Source organism: Caloenas nicobarica, chromosome 1 (assembly GCF_036013445.1).
Source record: "Caloenas nicobarica isolate bCalNic1 chromosome 1, bCalNic1.hap1, whole genome shotgun sequence".
In the NCBI taxonomy this organism is placed as follows: Eukaryota; Metazoa; Chordata; class Aves; order Columbiformes; family Columbidae; genus Caloenas; species Caloenas nicobarica.
Genome location: NC_088245.1, coordinates 148,012,083 through 148,025,710, shown reverse-complemented (window position 1 = coordinate 148,025,710; position 13,628 = coordinate 148,012,083). Strand labels below are relative to the sequence as shown.

Below are 13,628 nucleotides of genomic sequence, written 5' to 3'. Positions count from 1 at the left end.
TGGTTTATGAAGAACTTGGACAACAGCACCTACAAGAAAATTAGTTTGTGCTCACCAAGCCCAAACAGCAATACTTCAAAGGCAGTGAAGCACTACTGGACAAAGGTGGACTTAAAGCTACTTTATCATGTTCAACAGCCCCAAGGATTTTTTTTGTTCTTGTTCCAAAATGTATTTACCTAGTTCTCACATGCTGGTGATGAATGCTATTAAGAGCTTTGACCAGTATTGCCCAGTCTAGTGGTTTGTGGGAAATATGGTGCTCAAGGGAAACATAAGAATAAGACCGCTGAAAGTGAGCCAAGTATGCATCAAAGAGGTAATTACTTGCTTAGCAATGTTGCCCGTGGAACAGTGAAGACAGGGGATCACTCACTGAAAGAAACAGAACTCTGACGATTCCAGATGGACTCGTGAGTGCCTGAGGTCCAAGAAGGCAGCACCACAGAGTTTCATAAGAGCAGGACGTGATCTCAGAAGAGAATACTTAATACTTCAAAAATGACACTAATGAAATTCAGGTTTGTGTTCATGAGAAGGTAATTTCCAAGAGCATGAGCTAAGGCACCAAATGCGTAAACAGGTGCTGTGTACAAGCACCCCTCGTAGGTTCATGCTTTCCAATTGCCTGCCAATTTCCAATCACCAGTATTTGCCAGAGACACAGATCACCAACTGCATCAATGCTTCCTGGGAAAACATGTCTGACGAAGTGCAGATGAGACTAACTTCCCGACATGATGCTTCTAAAACCTTCCAGAATTTCTTTCCACCCTTTATACCTCAAAACTCTGAACTTCAATGATTGCAGCAGAAGTATTCAGAAATGTATCTTGGGTTTGGAAACTGGTGGCCAACATTTTAAAAAATCCTGCCCTTTGTGAGCAACGCTCTGGCCTCCCACTGTAATATAGCAGAACCCCAGTCACCATGATGCCAACAGGTAGTGGCAGAGGAGCAGGTAGCAGATTCCTGCCCACAAGCAGGACTTACCTCACGTGCTCTTTCAGCAGGCTCATAGTGGGGTTTTGGCTCAGGGGTATGATAGCTTTGTTTATTTCTTTCTTGCTGCTGCTGTTGTTGCTGCTGCTGCTGCTGCTGCTGCCGCCTGTGATCGTGCTGCAGCGACAGGAGGTAGGCTTGCTCCTGCTGCAACTGGCGCTGGAGTCGCTCCGCCTGCCGGTGTTCCTCCATCTCTCGCCATCTGTATTCCTTTGAGAGAACGTGCGAGTAATTCAAGACATGGCACTGACTGTATGGTGGATGTGTCCCTATCCATCCCGTTAAAAATGCACCTTTCTGGTTATTGTTGCTTTTTTTTTTTTTTTTTAAATTTCATTGTTAAAGAGTAGCCAAGAGCTAAGTTAGACCAATATGGCATGTGTCTCGTGTTGGGAAAGTTGAGAGTGTGCTGCTAAGCCTGACATGATTTGGAGAGTTATGTCAAAACTGATTTTTATTAAAGGAAGAAAAAGAGTTTTTTATACTAAATCCAGTGTAAAGTTCATAAAACAATGATTTAGACCAACACTAGGCCATTGTATCCCGGGGTGGATTTACATATCATGTGTGCTTTTGATCTGCAACATAAGCACTCTAGTTCTTCACTGAATGCCAAGGTCTGTTCAGAAACTCGACCACCACACCAGAACTGTTCCACTTTAACATAAAGCCTCCTCTTATTGCCCAGAAAGCAGTGTGACCATACAGCACTTCTCATATGTGCCTGTCAGCCCACGACACTAGCATAAATGGCCTTTTAATCAAGCTCCTTTTTTGTCGTACTGTCAGTGCAGCTGTGCCCGACTGAGGGAAGCCTAGGACTGGCCGGATAAATGGATCCTATAGCTACTGAACAAAACAGATACAGTGCTTTACCAGTAACATGGCCTGCTCCTGGAGCAGCTGCTGCTGTAGAATTTCCAAGTGCCGCTGCTCCTCTTCTAGCTGTCGCCTGATATACTCCTGTCACATAGAAATTACCCAGCAATAAATTTATTCAAAAGGAATGCATCAGAACCCCCTGGGTGGAACACCACACGCTACTTCCCCAGTTCAGCTTTAACGAGAAACACACTTCAGGATGGATTAGTGCCTGCAGAACAATTTAGGAAGCCCTGCCTCCTGAGCATCGGATTTTGGCCCCTTCCATTCTGAAATTTGGACTCCTTCAAATGTTGCCGGCATGGGCCAGAGCTCGTTTACGTATTTTGGAAGTGGTTTCAAGAAGCAGCAAAATGCACTTGAAGGTTTTTGGAAAGTTAAAACACAGCAAGTCTTGACTCAACACAGCCAACACAAAGTCACATGCAAGTTGTATTAAAACATTAGTTTGTTGCGCTGGTGCGATGAACTGTTAGCAACAGCTAGAGCCAGGCGTAGTGTCGGCAGAGCTGGAGCAAGCTCCCCCAAAAGGGCTCTGCCCAGGGCAGCTGGGACCTGCCCTGCCCTCTCCCCTGCCGCCCTCACCAGAAGCTTCTCCTGAGCAGACGCTGCCAGCCTTGCTGAATTATGGGATGGTTATGACACAAACAAACATCCACCAGGAAACAGATATTAGACCAAACTTGCTCATTCTTGCGACCTAGCCTTCACTTCGCCTGCAACCTCAACAGGTCAAGAGGTTTCCCCGCCGCTTCGCCTGACCCCCTGGAAGAACTCAAACTCTTGAAGCACCAAACCCAAGCTGGTAACGTCCTATCATGCAATTAATGGAAGTATGTAACATGTGCATGCGCACACACACAAGCACACGCACATATTTACAGTGTATGCATAAAGAAATTAATGGATCGGTGATACAGTGATGGGAGCTGTAGAAAGTCTTGTGACAGACTGATGAGATACACTATATTTTTTACGCACACTGGCTGAGCCATAGTTTGGGTTAACAAAAATTCTAAGAGGGGGCATGTCTTTTCTTCTAAAAAAAATGTAAATTCAGAGTGGTTCAGCTTGGCCACATCAATTAACCATTTGTCATTATTGGCACTGTGCGTAATTAGCATTTTGACAGCTTAAAAAGCAGCTGGGGGAATACCCAGTGTCTGCCCAAAAGCAAATTGCTGTGCTGTAATTAGAGATTTTCCGTATATTTATTCCCATTGGTTAGTCTTCTCTCCTTTTGACTCAAAAAATCTTTGAAATATATAAAAACACAATAAAATTCCCCAGTAACATGATCATCAATGATCTCAAATACAGTGATTTTACTTAAAGAAAAAAATAAGATACATCAGGCCAAAACCAGCATTCCTAAAGTTAATAGGAAATTTACAGTCAGCCTCTAGGACAGTAGTTTTGGCCCTTTCTTTGGGATCAGTATTTTGCAGTACATGCACAGTAATTATTACCCTGATTATCGCCATGATTAAAGTTTTTAAAGGACTTTAAAGCATGCAGATTTCATGCATAAATATAGTAGCTGAATGTCACAGTTTAAAAGGTTTCTCACCTGTACTTTCAACGTATTAAGGGCACACCGACACAACTTAAGATACACTTGCTGCCTGAACTGGCATACATTATTAGAGCTGATTTTAAACAGACAGAGTAAGAGAGAGATATTGCATATTTAGGTTTTAAGCAGGAAAACCCTCTGCAGCTCAAAGGTTCCATCTCAAATTCAGAATATTCAAAGTTTATGATGAGCCTCTGTCCAATTCTGGGTGCCAGAAGGTGACAAGCAACACAGCTGCCCTTCTCTGGGAGGCCTTCTGAACAGGGGCATGTCCTGCAAGAACCACTGATCCAGCAAGACAAGCCTAGAAACGATTTTCAGCCCCAGTGACGATTTCGCCAATTCTGATGGTTTTAGTCAAGCTCAGGGGCACGAGCTGAATTTAGAATGAGTACTGCAACAAGACTTCTTTTTTTGAGGGAATATTGAGGCTGCCAGAATTTTCCACAAAGCCCTATGATCTATGTTAGTGCGTTTGCTGTCAGAGACAACAAAGATGGAAGAGTCAGTGTTATGTTGTCTCTAAAGCTGCTTTAGGCTTACTAATTTTTTAAAAATCAAATTAGAATTTAGAAGAAACAAACTTATTGTGCATACATCTGTATCATGGACTCACCTGTTCCCTTTCTACTCTCCTCTTTTCCTCCTCTGCTCTTCTTCTCTCTTCCTCTTCCTTACGCCTCCTCTCCATTTCTTCCAGACGTCTCTTTTCTTCCTGTTCTCTCCGCCTTTGCTCACGCTCTTGTTGCCTTCGAGCTTCCCGTTCTCTTCTTTGTTGCTACAAAAAGGGAAAAGAAACCACAGAGTTTTACTTTCGTTGTTATCAAAGAAAGAGGTGGGGTTGTTTTCTACTGTGAAGAGAAGGATTTACCAGGACTGGCAAGCTCTGCAACTGAGTGACAAAACATTTTATGCAAGTGTTCCACCAGGAAACTAACTCATACCCAGCACACAACTACCCCTAAAAGCAGCCTCGCTTACTTACTCTCTCTGGTTTCCTCAAGCACACACACAAAGTCACGTACCATATTCCTGACAACCGAGGTGTGGAAGCTCACTGCTGCTCTTCAAGAGAGGCTCACACTGAAATCTCAATCTTTGAACAACTGTTCAACTCAAATCTTAATCAGAATGACACTTTTCTTGACTTCAACACATTATCTAAATGTTGCCAAAAGGGAATTATGAGCCCCACTGAATCAGCTAAAACTCAAATGACAACTATCTGAGCTTTCCATAAGCAGCTTTTCTCTTTACACACATCATGGTCTGCTAAGAATTTGGTGGTGTTGGCCCAACAACCAAGTGTGATTTAAGGCACTGCCCAAAACTTTGCCTAAGAGAGAAGGAAGGCTGACCAACAGCACCTCAGCCCCTCCCAAAACATCAAAAGCACCTATATGTAAAAGAAGAAAAACAGCAGAGCTAAGCTTTTACACTTACACAGATAAGCTTTCATGCATGACCCAAAACCAAACTGGTGCTGATAAGTCTGTTCAAGTCTGGAAAGGACCTGGAGAACAGCTCTAGAAAGCACGAACTGACTCATTTATGTCTATATAGCCCCACGTATGACTTCAGAGGAGACATTTTAAATGCCCATACAGTCGTGACCAACTCTTCCTGCGCTTCTACAGAAGCATCCAGTTACTCCACCTACCTCGAAATCCCAGGCAGCCTCCCACAACTGCCTAAGTGTCAAAAGACCCAGCTGCCTCCTGTTCAACCATCAACTGCGCATATCTCTACAACATTCACTTCCATTACAGATTTCTATAATATGCTAAAAAATGAAAAAATTTAAACCAAAAAAAGCACACTCAAATTTAATCCCAAGAACAAAATGAAAACCTACACTGGTTATTCCTTTCAACATTTAGATTAAGGTCAATGCTATCACCAATTTCTGTTGAAGCAAAGCTGCCATAGGTTCTCCAGTCTTAACGCACTCCAAGTAGTCTTGCAAGAACACTCAGATTAAGCTTTTATTTGGGTTCACAAATCCAGTTACTGGTGTGTATTTCATAGTTGCGCTCACTGAAAAAGCAAAGGCCAAACTACACTCCCTGTGTTACTTCACAGGACGACCTTTCTCTGTTGGCACATTACTCTGCATGACTATGAAGTAATTGAAAGCTCAACAGCCTTTTCCATCTTCTGGAATCAATATTGACACGACAGTGGAGAAGAAACTTTGGGGGAACAAGAAAGACGGTTAAGAATTAGTAGCACTTCAATAAAACAGGCTGCTTTCCGATATTCTGTATCTGCAGTTTGGGGAAAGATGCAATTTTCTTGAAGACCACTGTTGGAACACACCCACTCTGCAACTATGAAGCCTTCCTTCCTCAGTTCTCTACCACCTTCCCATGCCACAAGAGAAAAGCTTTTTTTTTCCCCTCACATTTTCTCTGTCTTGTCAGAAACACAGCTTCCTTGCTTTTGCCTCTCCTCTCCTGACTAAACGCATCTACCAGCCTTTTCTCTCTTGCTTAAGCAAGCTCGCTTTGATGAATGTAGATATAAAAATAGCAAAAGTGCTGCAAGGCAGCTACGGCACGCAGTGCATTTCATAGGTTTCACTGCTCCCCCTCCTTCAGTTTTTAAGCACTGTAAAAGGATTAAGCAGGCACTTATTTCTGAATATACGCATCTGTGTCAAACAATTTCTATATTTAAGTCAATATATTCAGGTGCCTCTTGGCTAATCAAGTCTGACAGGCTCTTTGTTTAAGAAAACTAAGATGTGAAGTACAGTAATTCTGTTGCCCTGGGGATGCAAGAGACAGCACACTGCTGACTGGTTAATATGCACATTTATCAACTCAAACACTTCTTAAACATATGAAGCCTGTCTGTCTAACAGTATTGTGTTGACATTGTTAAGTGGATATATTGCAGGTCTTGGGATGGCATAATTCTCACTACAAGGAAGATGGGTACAGCTAAGGTCTTTCAGATGAAACAAATTCATCGTTTCTCAAATCAATGGATAGGTAATAAGCAATAATTATAAAAATCTGACCTTAATATGAGAAAAATAAGCTACAAATTGACTAAGAGAGACAATTTCCCATGGCATCATGAAAAAAAAACAAGATCAGCTGTTAAAAGATGAGATTTTTAAGCAAACCTTGAGCCAGTGTGCTAGCTCAGGACTGAGAGCAGATGTTTATTATCCAGCAAAAGAAAAAGAAGGATCCTCTGCCACCAGTGTGCATTTAAGCCTTATTTCCAAAGCACAAATGCACTATTGTCTTTGCTCCAAAGTACACAAAGAAATGGGGTTTCTCGGCATTGCTTCCAGCTTCGTGTCAGACACCACCTCAGCCCCTCACCAGGCAGGTGGGCAGGGAGGCACCCGGCACCACCAGCGCCCACATAAATGCCCCGCACGATCCACTTATTTCCAGCTCTCGCTATAAGAGAGAAGTTTCACCTCCTTTGCACGTGGCCTTTGAAACCTGAACATTGAACTACTGGCCGCTAACAAAGTGGAATTTACTCTTAACGAGCCCAGGGAAAGGAAACCTACAGTGACAAGCATCTCTCGGGTCCTAGTCTACACCTTGTCAAACCGATGGCAAAACTGGTTGATGGCAAGCTGTCATTGACCCAAGTTGGCTTCAGAAGGAGCCCTTCAGCTGACTTCCTACCATCCTTCTGTTGGCACAAAGTTGCGTTCCTGACTGCCTCTAGCAGCTCTTCCATGAGGACACATCGAAGCCCTGGTCACCACGTCCTTTAGGCTTGCCAAAAGGAGAGGAGAGGGACAGGTAAAACCGTTAGTTAAAACCCATGTCAATTCTATTTCTAAAACCTGGGCTTCTGAATTTAATAAATCACGATTGCTAGATACTAAAGTTCTTATCATGCACTCCAAAAAAGGCCTGATGCAAAACACTGTTACCCAATAGACAGCAGGTATAGATCTGGATTAACTGAAATTATGGATGCATATCCAGATCTTCTTCGGTTGGATATGGTATTACCAACTTTCTTGTACATGTCAAATGAAAAGCTGATTTTCAAGGAGCTAACTGTTAACCAGAAGGTAAAGGCAGGAACTCTTTAAAGAAATTTCAGAGGTGCCAAAACAGAATTTTGACAGAGCCCAGACGGCCTCAAATTACTGCATTTCACAAAACCAGCATTTACTAAGCCAACAATTAAGAAAAAAAAAAAAACACAAACAGAAAATACAGTGTCAATATTCTGGCTCCTTATCCAGGTTTAGGGTGCATTAATGATGATCTTGTAATGGTACCAGACACCTCCAAACTGGAAGACCATGCGGTAGAGCACGATTTACCAGGAGGGGGCAATGCAACCACACATGCAGCTGGTGTACACCAATGAATGCAGGACTTCCTTCATACAGTGAATTCTGAAGACAAATATACACCTTCTAATTTTATGTTCATAAAATATTATTACTCTGTCTTATATTCAGATGAAGGTTGATAAATACATACATTAGTGATTTCTTTCACAAAGAATTAGGTAGCCTGGTATCAGTTTAGCAAGAGGATTGGAAAGATTATTAATAAACAGACTTTTGCTTTGCCCACACTAGAGACAAAGCAGAAGTAGAACTTCTTACTCAGTATCAGCCAAACTGCAAGTAATTCAAATTAATCAGATACGGATAATCTCCCATTCTGTAAAAGAAACAAAGCCCTGGCAAAAATTGCCTCCAGGTGCACCTGCATTAGCATCTTGGTTCAGATCAGGAGTGCTCTTTTGAAGTGAATCATCCAGTCATCTCCACTTACCCGGATTTGTTTCATATTTTGAAGACGTCTTGGAGTGCCAGCCACTCCTTTTGGATGAAATTAAAAAGGCAGATGCACTCCAACCACAAGCAGGCACACAGTCTAGACCTCAGCTAATCCAAAGGAACTCCTCTTGTCTTCAAACACATGAAGTCTGTGGGTCCTCAGCACTTTAATTATCATGCTCCACAAATCTGCTTCTACCGGACCATACTACTTGCCAATGGACCTATAACCTACCACTTCAAAACATCCATCTTGGGTTCTCATAACCAGGGACAGAGACATCATTTAATGAAGTTATCCTGGACTATGGAAGTCCAAACAGAATGGGATTACACTACAGCTAATTCTGAATTTCCCAAACCAGATTCAATATCACAAAGTACAAATTCAGATGTCTTTCCATACCCATCACACTGAGCACTTGTGTCTCCACACCGCTGAGCAGAAACATGGGCCTATGTTAGAACAGCCTGGAACAGCTCGGATTTCTTTTTTTAACCATCTAAACACTTATGTGACGCACAGCTGATACTTATGCAACTAATTTTTGTATGATTTTTAAAGGGAGGATTGGAGTGAGGACAAGCAATCCACTTCCCAAAATGTTTCAGGTAATTTTCTGCACTTTGACCACATATCATTTCTACCTCCTCAGCAATACAAAAATGATAAGGTTCCTGCAAAAATGAGTTTTAGAAGTCACCTATATGCCTTTTAAAAAGTAATCTTTTCTCTAATACTGCTGAGAATTACAGTTTTTGGCAGATGTCCTAAACACCGTTCCTGTTGCAGTCTCAGTAAAAACTGTCTAGGCTCTGTGCCAGCATTGTAAGAACAAGCCCTCAATGTTAATTTAGGAAGCTGGGGGGGCAGAAGGAGGGGAAGTCTAAGCAACTTGTCCAGGGAGATTATCTAACGCATAAAATTCTTCCCAAAGAATGTTAAACAGGTATATCCAAACATACACTTACCCTACACAAGCAAAAACTACAAGAAAGCAGGGCTTGGTGAAAACATCAACACAGTGATGGAAGCCCAGAGATTCAATGCCTGAGATTAATCTTAACTCACATCACCAAGCTCTTCATTGTTTACTGGCTCCATGAAAACAGGGGGGGGTGAGTTAAGGACAAAGTGACAACATTTCAATATTTTGGCCTTCAATTGTGTCACAACACTGATGTTTATCTAAATATGTGTCTACCACCCTTCCACCATCTTAAAGAGCTTGTTTGGGCTGTTGTTTTGTTAAAAATCACTTGGGATCATACATTTTTCCAACACATGATCCAACAAACCGAGTTCTTCTGAAAGCTCAGTGTGAGTCTTCTTTTTAATTAACTTTAAGAACAATATGCCCACCCCATCACCTGCAAAAGGAAACCTTTATAGCCCCTCATTCATATTTATGTCTCAAAGGGAATCAAGCTGAAGTTAAAGTCTCAATAAAAGGTAAAAGCTTTTCCCTTACAAACTTTACATGGTTTACTGTGTAACCTTATTCAGTAAAACACCAACCTACACTACACGCCATCTTGTGGTTGCTGAAGTTGTTAGTTCTGGTTTGTATTTTAAAAAGCAGGACTGACTAAACACGACTTTCAGGTAAGTGCCCTTTAGTTGCTCAATAAATCACTATTTCTGCAACGTCACAAAAAAGTTCATTCCTGTGCAGCAGAGAGTTGTGTTGATTTGTTTTTACTACTAGCAGCAGCATCTCCTTTATTTTAAAAAGAAATTCCAGATTTTAAAGAGTTGCACTGATTATTAAAGTTAAATGACCTAGATAATGTAATCACAACCCCTTTCCTCATCAAAGAAGTACCGCCTACAGAACCTTGGAGATTAAAGAGGCATTTAAAGGAAATAATTGATTCTCATACTAAAAAAAAAATTTAGAGGCTAAGTGGTATTTCAACTTTTGCCCACCTTTGACAATATGAATATTTTATTCTCATATTGTCTCATGCTCTCTTTTAGTAGCCTCTTTTTATTATCTGCTACCCCCACAAAATCACTACAGTCTAAAAACAGTTGGAAGAGCTACGATGTTTATCTTGGCGATCTTAGAAGGGTGGGGAAGAAAAGAAGAGAAATGGAGTTTATATGCCTTCCCCTTGTTGCTCTCCTCCTGGCTTCACGTGTGGCTGAGTCTTTGCTACCAATCCCTCATAGCAGCACTAAACTCACTTGCTAACTGAAAGAGACTGACAAAGAGCATAATGTGACCTGCAAAGCTATCTGGAATTTTGTATTATTTGTTATGTAAACATATCACGGTATGCAAATCAACATTTGGTCCTGGTTGTGTCCTCATTAAACATCACCAGGATTTGGAAAACCAGACTGGGTGTAGTTTTTCCATCATTGCTAAGCGAGCAGTTGAAACAGCGACTCGAGCAAGAGCAAGAGGTCATTTAAGGACGACTGGAATTCGACCCTGCACTTCCTGAGGAGCCAGAGGATCAGTTTCACTTCAGCTCTGTGTCATACCCAGCTCTGGCCCGGAGAACTGTTTTGAAATCCTCCTACCTCTGCAGCTCACACTGTGTATTCCATCTACATATATACAAATGCACACAAGATCTTAGGAAGTGAAAAGTATGACAGAACAATATTGTACCTGTGCATTCATTTTCTTTTATCTTCTGGTAATGTATGCAAATTGCATACTTACCAGATCACAAAAGTATGATGTACATATTTGTAATTTTCACAGAATTATCATTTTAACATTGATTTATAAATCATATTTATAAATCTAGATGGCTTTTAGTCATCATACTACTATGCATGAGAGAGTAACAGATCAAAAAATAGACTTCTGCCTATCATGAATGAGTGCCAAACACAGATGTTTGAGAAAGCTTTAAAGGGAAATTTGAAGCATGTCATGGCCCCAGAAAAAGCAATGTTGAGAAAAAAAAACCCATCTGGGAATAATTTATGTCTCCCCTTCTCTACAGCTACCTAAAGTCTAGACATGTTGCCTCTTCTTTGGAACAGAGACCAAGACACAGCCTTCCCCCAAATACCTTCAAACAACCCAGCTTTGGCTCCTGTTGCCTCCATAGGAGCTGTTGGATATTCAAACACTTTGGAAATCGGCTCGTATTCAAGTAGCCAGACATGGATTTAAGTGCTTTGCCCTACGTTTGCCAGTGGATTTGCACGTTTTCTTTCCTGAGTTGTGCTGGGGCTACAGGGAACTCTCTAAATGGGTGAGGGAATGGGAAACACAAGCGGAAGAGGGGCTTTTTCACTCCCTGAGCTCCAGCCTCTTGTCTGTACCTCTTCCAACCGCCTCCTTTGCTCCTTCTGCTGCTCAATGCGCTTCTGCCTCTCTGCCAGCAGCTGCCTCTTGTACTCCTCCTGCTCACGGAGCTGCTGCTCCTGCAGCAGCTGCTGTCTCCGAAAGGCCTCGGACCGTTCCTTGTTTTCCTGCTGCAGTCTCAGGAAATCACGTCGGAGGGTTGATTCTCCAGGCACATTGACAATGGAACTGCAACAAGAGGAAGTTAAAGCCTCCTGGACAATGAAGCCTGATGGGCCATTAAATACCTTTCCCAAAGCAGGGGAACATTAATAAAATATAGCATGATGTTAAATTTTAATCTCGTTTCTTTCGGAGCAAAGACACTGGATGCATGTCGAATACACGCTCTCAGTGGAAGGCGTGAAATGAGGCCAAGCAAAATAAGGACAGACTCTGACATTGTGGAACCCCCGACCAATCATATTTGCCATAAATCTCCCTCCATCCAGAGCACGCTGGCTCTAAGCCATATGAGGAGGGGCTTTAAAACCTTTAGCAGTCACAGAATAGGTATTCAAACCCTTTGTGTGGTTTCTGTGGCTTGAGCATTCACTTAGTAAGAGACAGAAACGTAGCATGTTCCTGATTTACAGTCACAGACCTTTAGACTTACTTGGCATGGGCTGCCCAGAGCCCTCCCAAAAGCAATTATTACCTTGGCTCTCCTTCTTGTTCAGGCACTTCCTCCTCTTCTTCCTCACTTCCACTATACTCATACTCAGTCTCATCTAACAGAAAAGAAACAAAGGTCTAGATAGTGCTTATCTTTAATTTTAGGACAGTGGGGGTTGCAGTAACGCTTTAGTGAACCAGTTCTTATCCCCTTCAGTGAGAAGATCTGTCGCAGACCCTAAAATTCATTGTACATATGCAAGCCCAACTTCCCACACTTGTAGAGCCACACGGTGCTTTGAAGCAGACTTCCAGCAAATTCCCTGAATTACACCACGTTTTATACATAAGACAAGACACCCGGAGAACCTTGGTGCCACCTGAATAAAGAGAACAGAGTGCCCAAGATATTTGCTTCATACCTCTTGTGGTGGGTTATTTCCTGCGAGACTGGTTTATGGCACCATTCTAGGAATGAACCTATCACAGACCAAAAAAAGGGAAAGGCACATAGGCCAATATCCTCCTAAATATTGTTTAATGCTTGTGTGGAAGAGGCAGTGGCCCAGAAGTGAGTAAATTTAACTTATCTGAAAATAAGACACTTGAAATTGGTGCTTTCTCTGTAGAAGACAGAGCAAAACCTAAAAGCCTTAAAAAAAGAACCTTTTAAGGGTTTGGGTTGTTTGGAGCTTTTCTAGGAGACAGGATTAGAATGCAAAGCAGGACAAAAATATGTATTTTTAACAAGCTGAATATTTTATTTTTGAAGCTGCATACCTTTCTCTCCTCTCTTCTTCCTGGTCCTGTCTATATGGTCCTTAAGCTGGATTCGGACTTGCCTTTCATTTGGTTGGTCACGTATAAAGGGATGTTTCAAGAGTTGTTCTGTAGAAGGTCGCTGCATATAATTCTTCACTAGACAACCTTCTATAAAGCTGAAAAACTTTTTTGACCTGAGAAAGCAGGGAGGGGAAAAAACATAACCAAAACAAGTTCACAGGTAAAGCTCTACTCAAACATTTTTTTTCTGTTCTTCCTCAAAGTCTAATTGCTTTCCTCAAAGAGCAGCACATCCCAGAGGATGGTAAAAGTGCTGTCTGCAAATGAGCCCCCTAAACAGAGCTGAGTGTGCTCGAGTTGAGCCTACTCAAGCTGAGCACTGGGCTGGATGGACACAGAGCGACACCCACATACCTGCAGTGCTTAGGCACAGCCTCACAGTAACGTACCCTCTTTTCACAGGCATAGTTGCCCTGAAAGGTAGGATCTGTTAGTGAAAGTAAATGATACAAACCCAGCTCTGCTACTTCTGGACCAGAGCTGGGTAGCATCCAGCTTGCTTGGAGCACAGGTAGGGCAGCTCTGGTGTGTCTCCACCTGCCCATGCTATCTAAGGGCACATCTGCTTCAGAACAGCCGTACCAAAAGCCGCAAGAACTGCGGCCAACATTCTCCT

At 42.2% G+C, this 13,628-nt stretch overlaps 1 protein-coding gene across 8 annotated transcripts in view; it reads right to left on the bottom strand.

Moving 5' to 3' along the window:
* Nucleotides 1–13,628, bottom strand: part of MAP4K4 (mitogen-activated protein kinase kinase kinase kinase 4) — a 162,628-nt gene that overhangs the window by 31,310 nt on the left and 117,690 nt on the right. For 6 of the 8 annotated variants that reach the window (XM_065646818.1, XM_065646827.1, XM_065646852.1 and 3 more), the window contains exons 10-15: nucleotides 12,950–13,125; nucleotides 12,213–12,285; nucleotides 11,533–11,743; nucleotides 4,077–4,238; nucleotides 1,879–1,965; nucleotides 994–1,212 (exon numbers count right to left, since the gene is read on the bottom strand). In XM_065646818.1, the coding sequence (XP_065502890.1) occupies nucleotides 994–1,212; nucleotides 1,879–1,965; nucleotides 4,077–4,238; nucleotides 11,533–11,743; nucleotides 12,213–12,285; nucleotides 12,950–13,125 (928 nt within the window). The remainder of the gene's footprint in view (nucleotides 1–993; nucleotides 1,213–1,878; nucleotides 1,966–4,076; nucleotides 4,239–11,532; nucleotides 11,744–12,212; nucleotides 12,286–12,949; nucleotides 13,126–13,628) is intronic. The other 2 variants (XM_065646844.1, XM_065646879.1) reach the window with 1 other exon arrangement.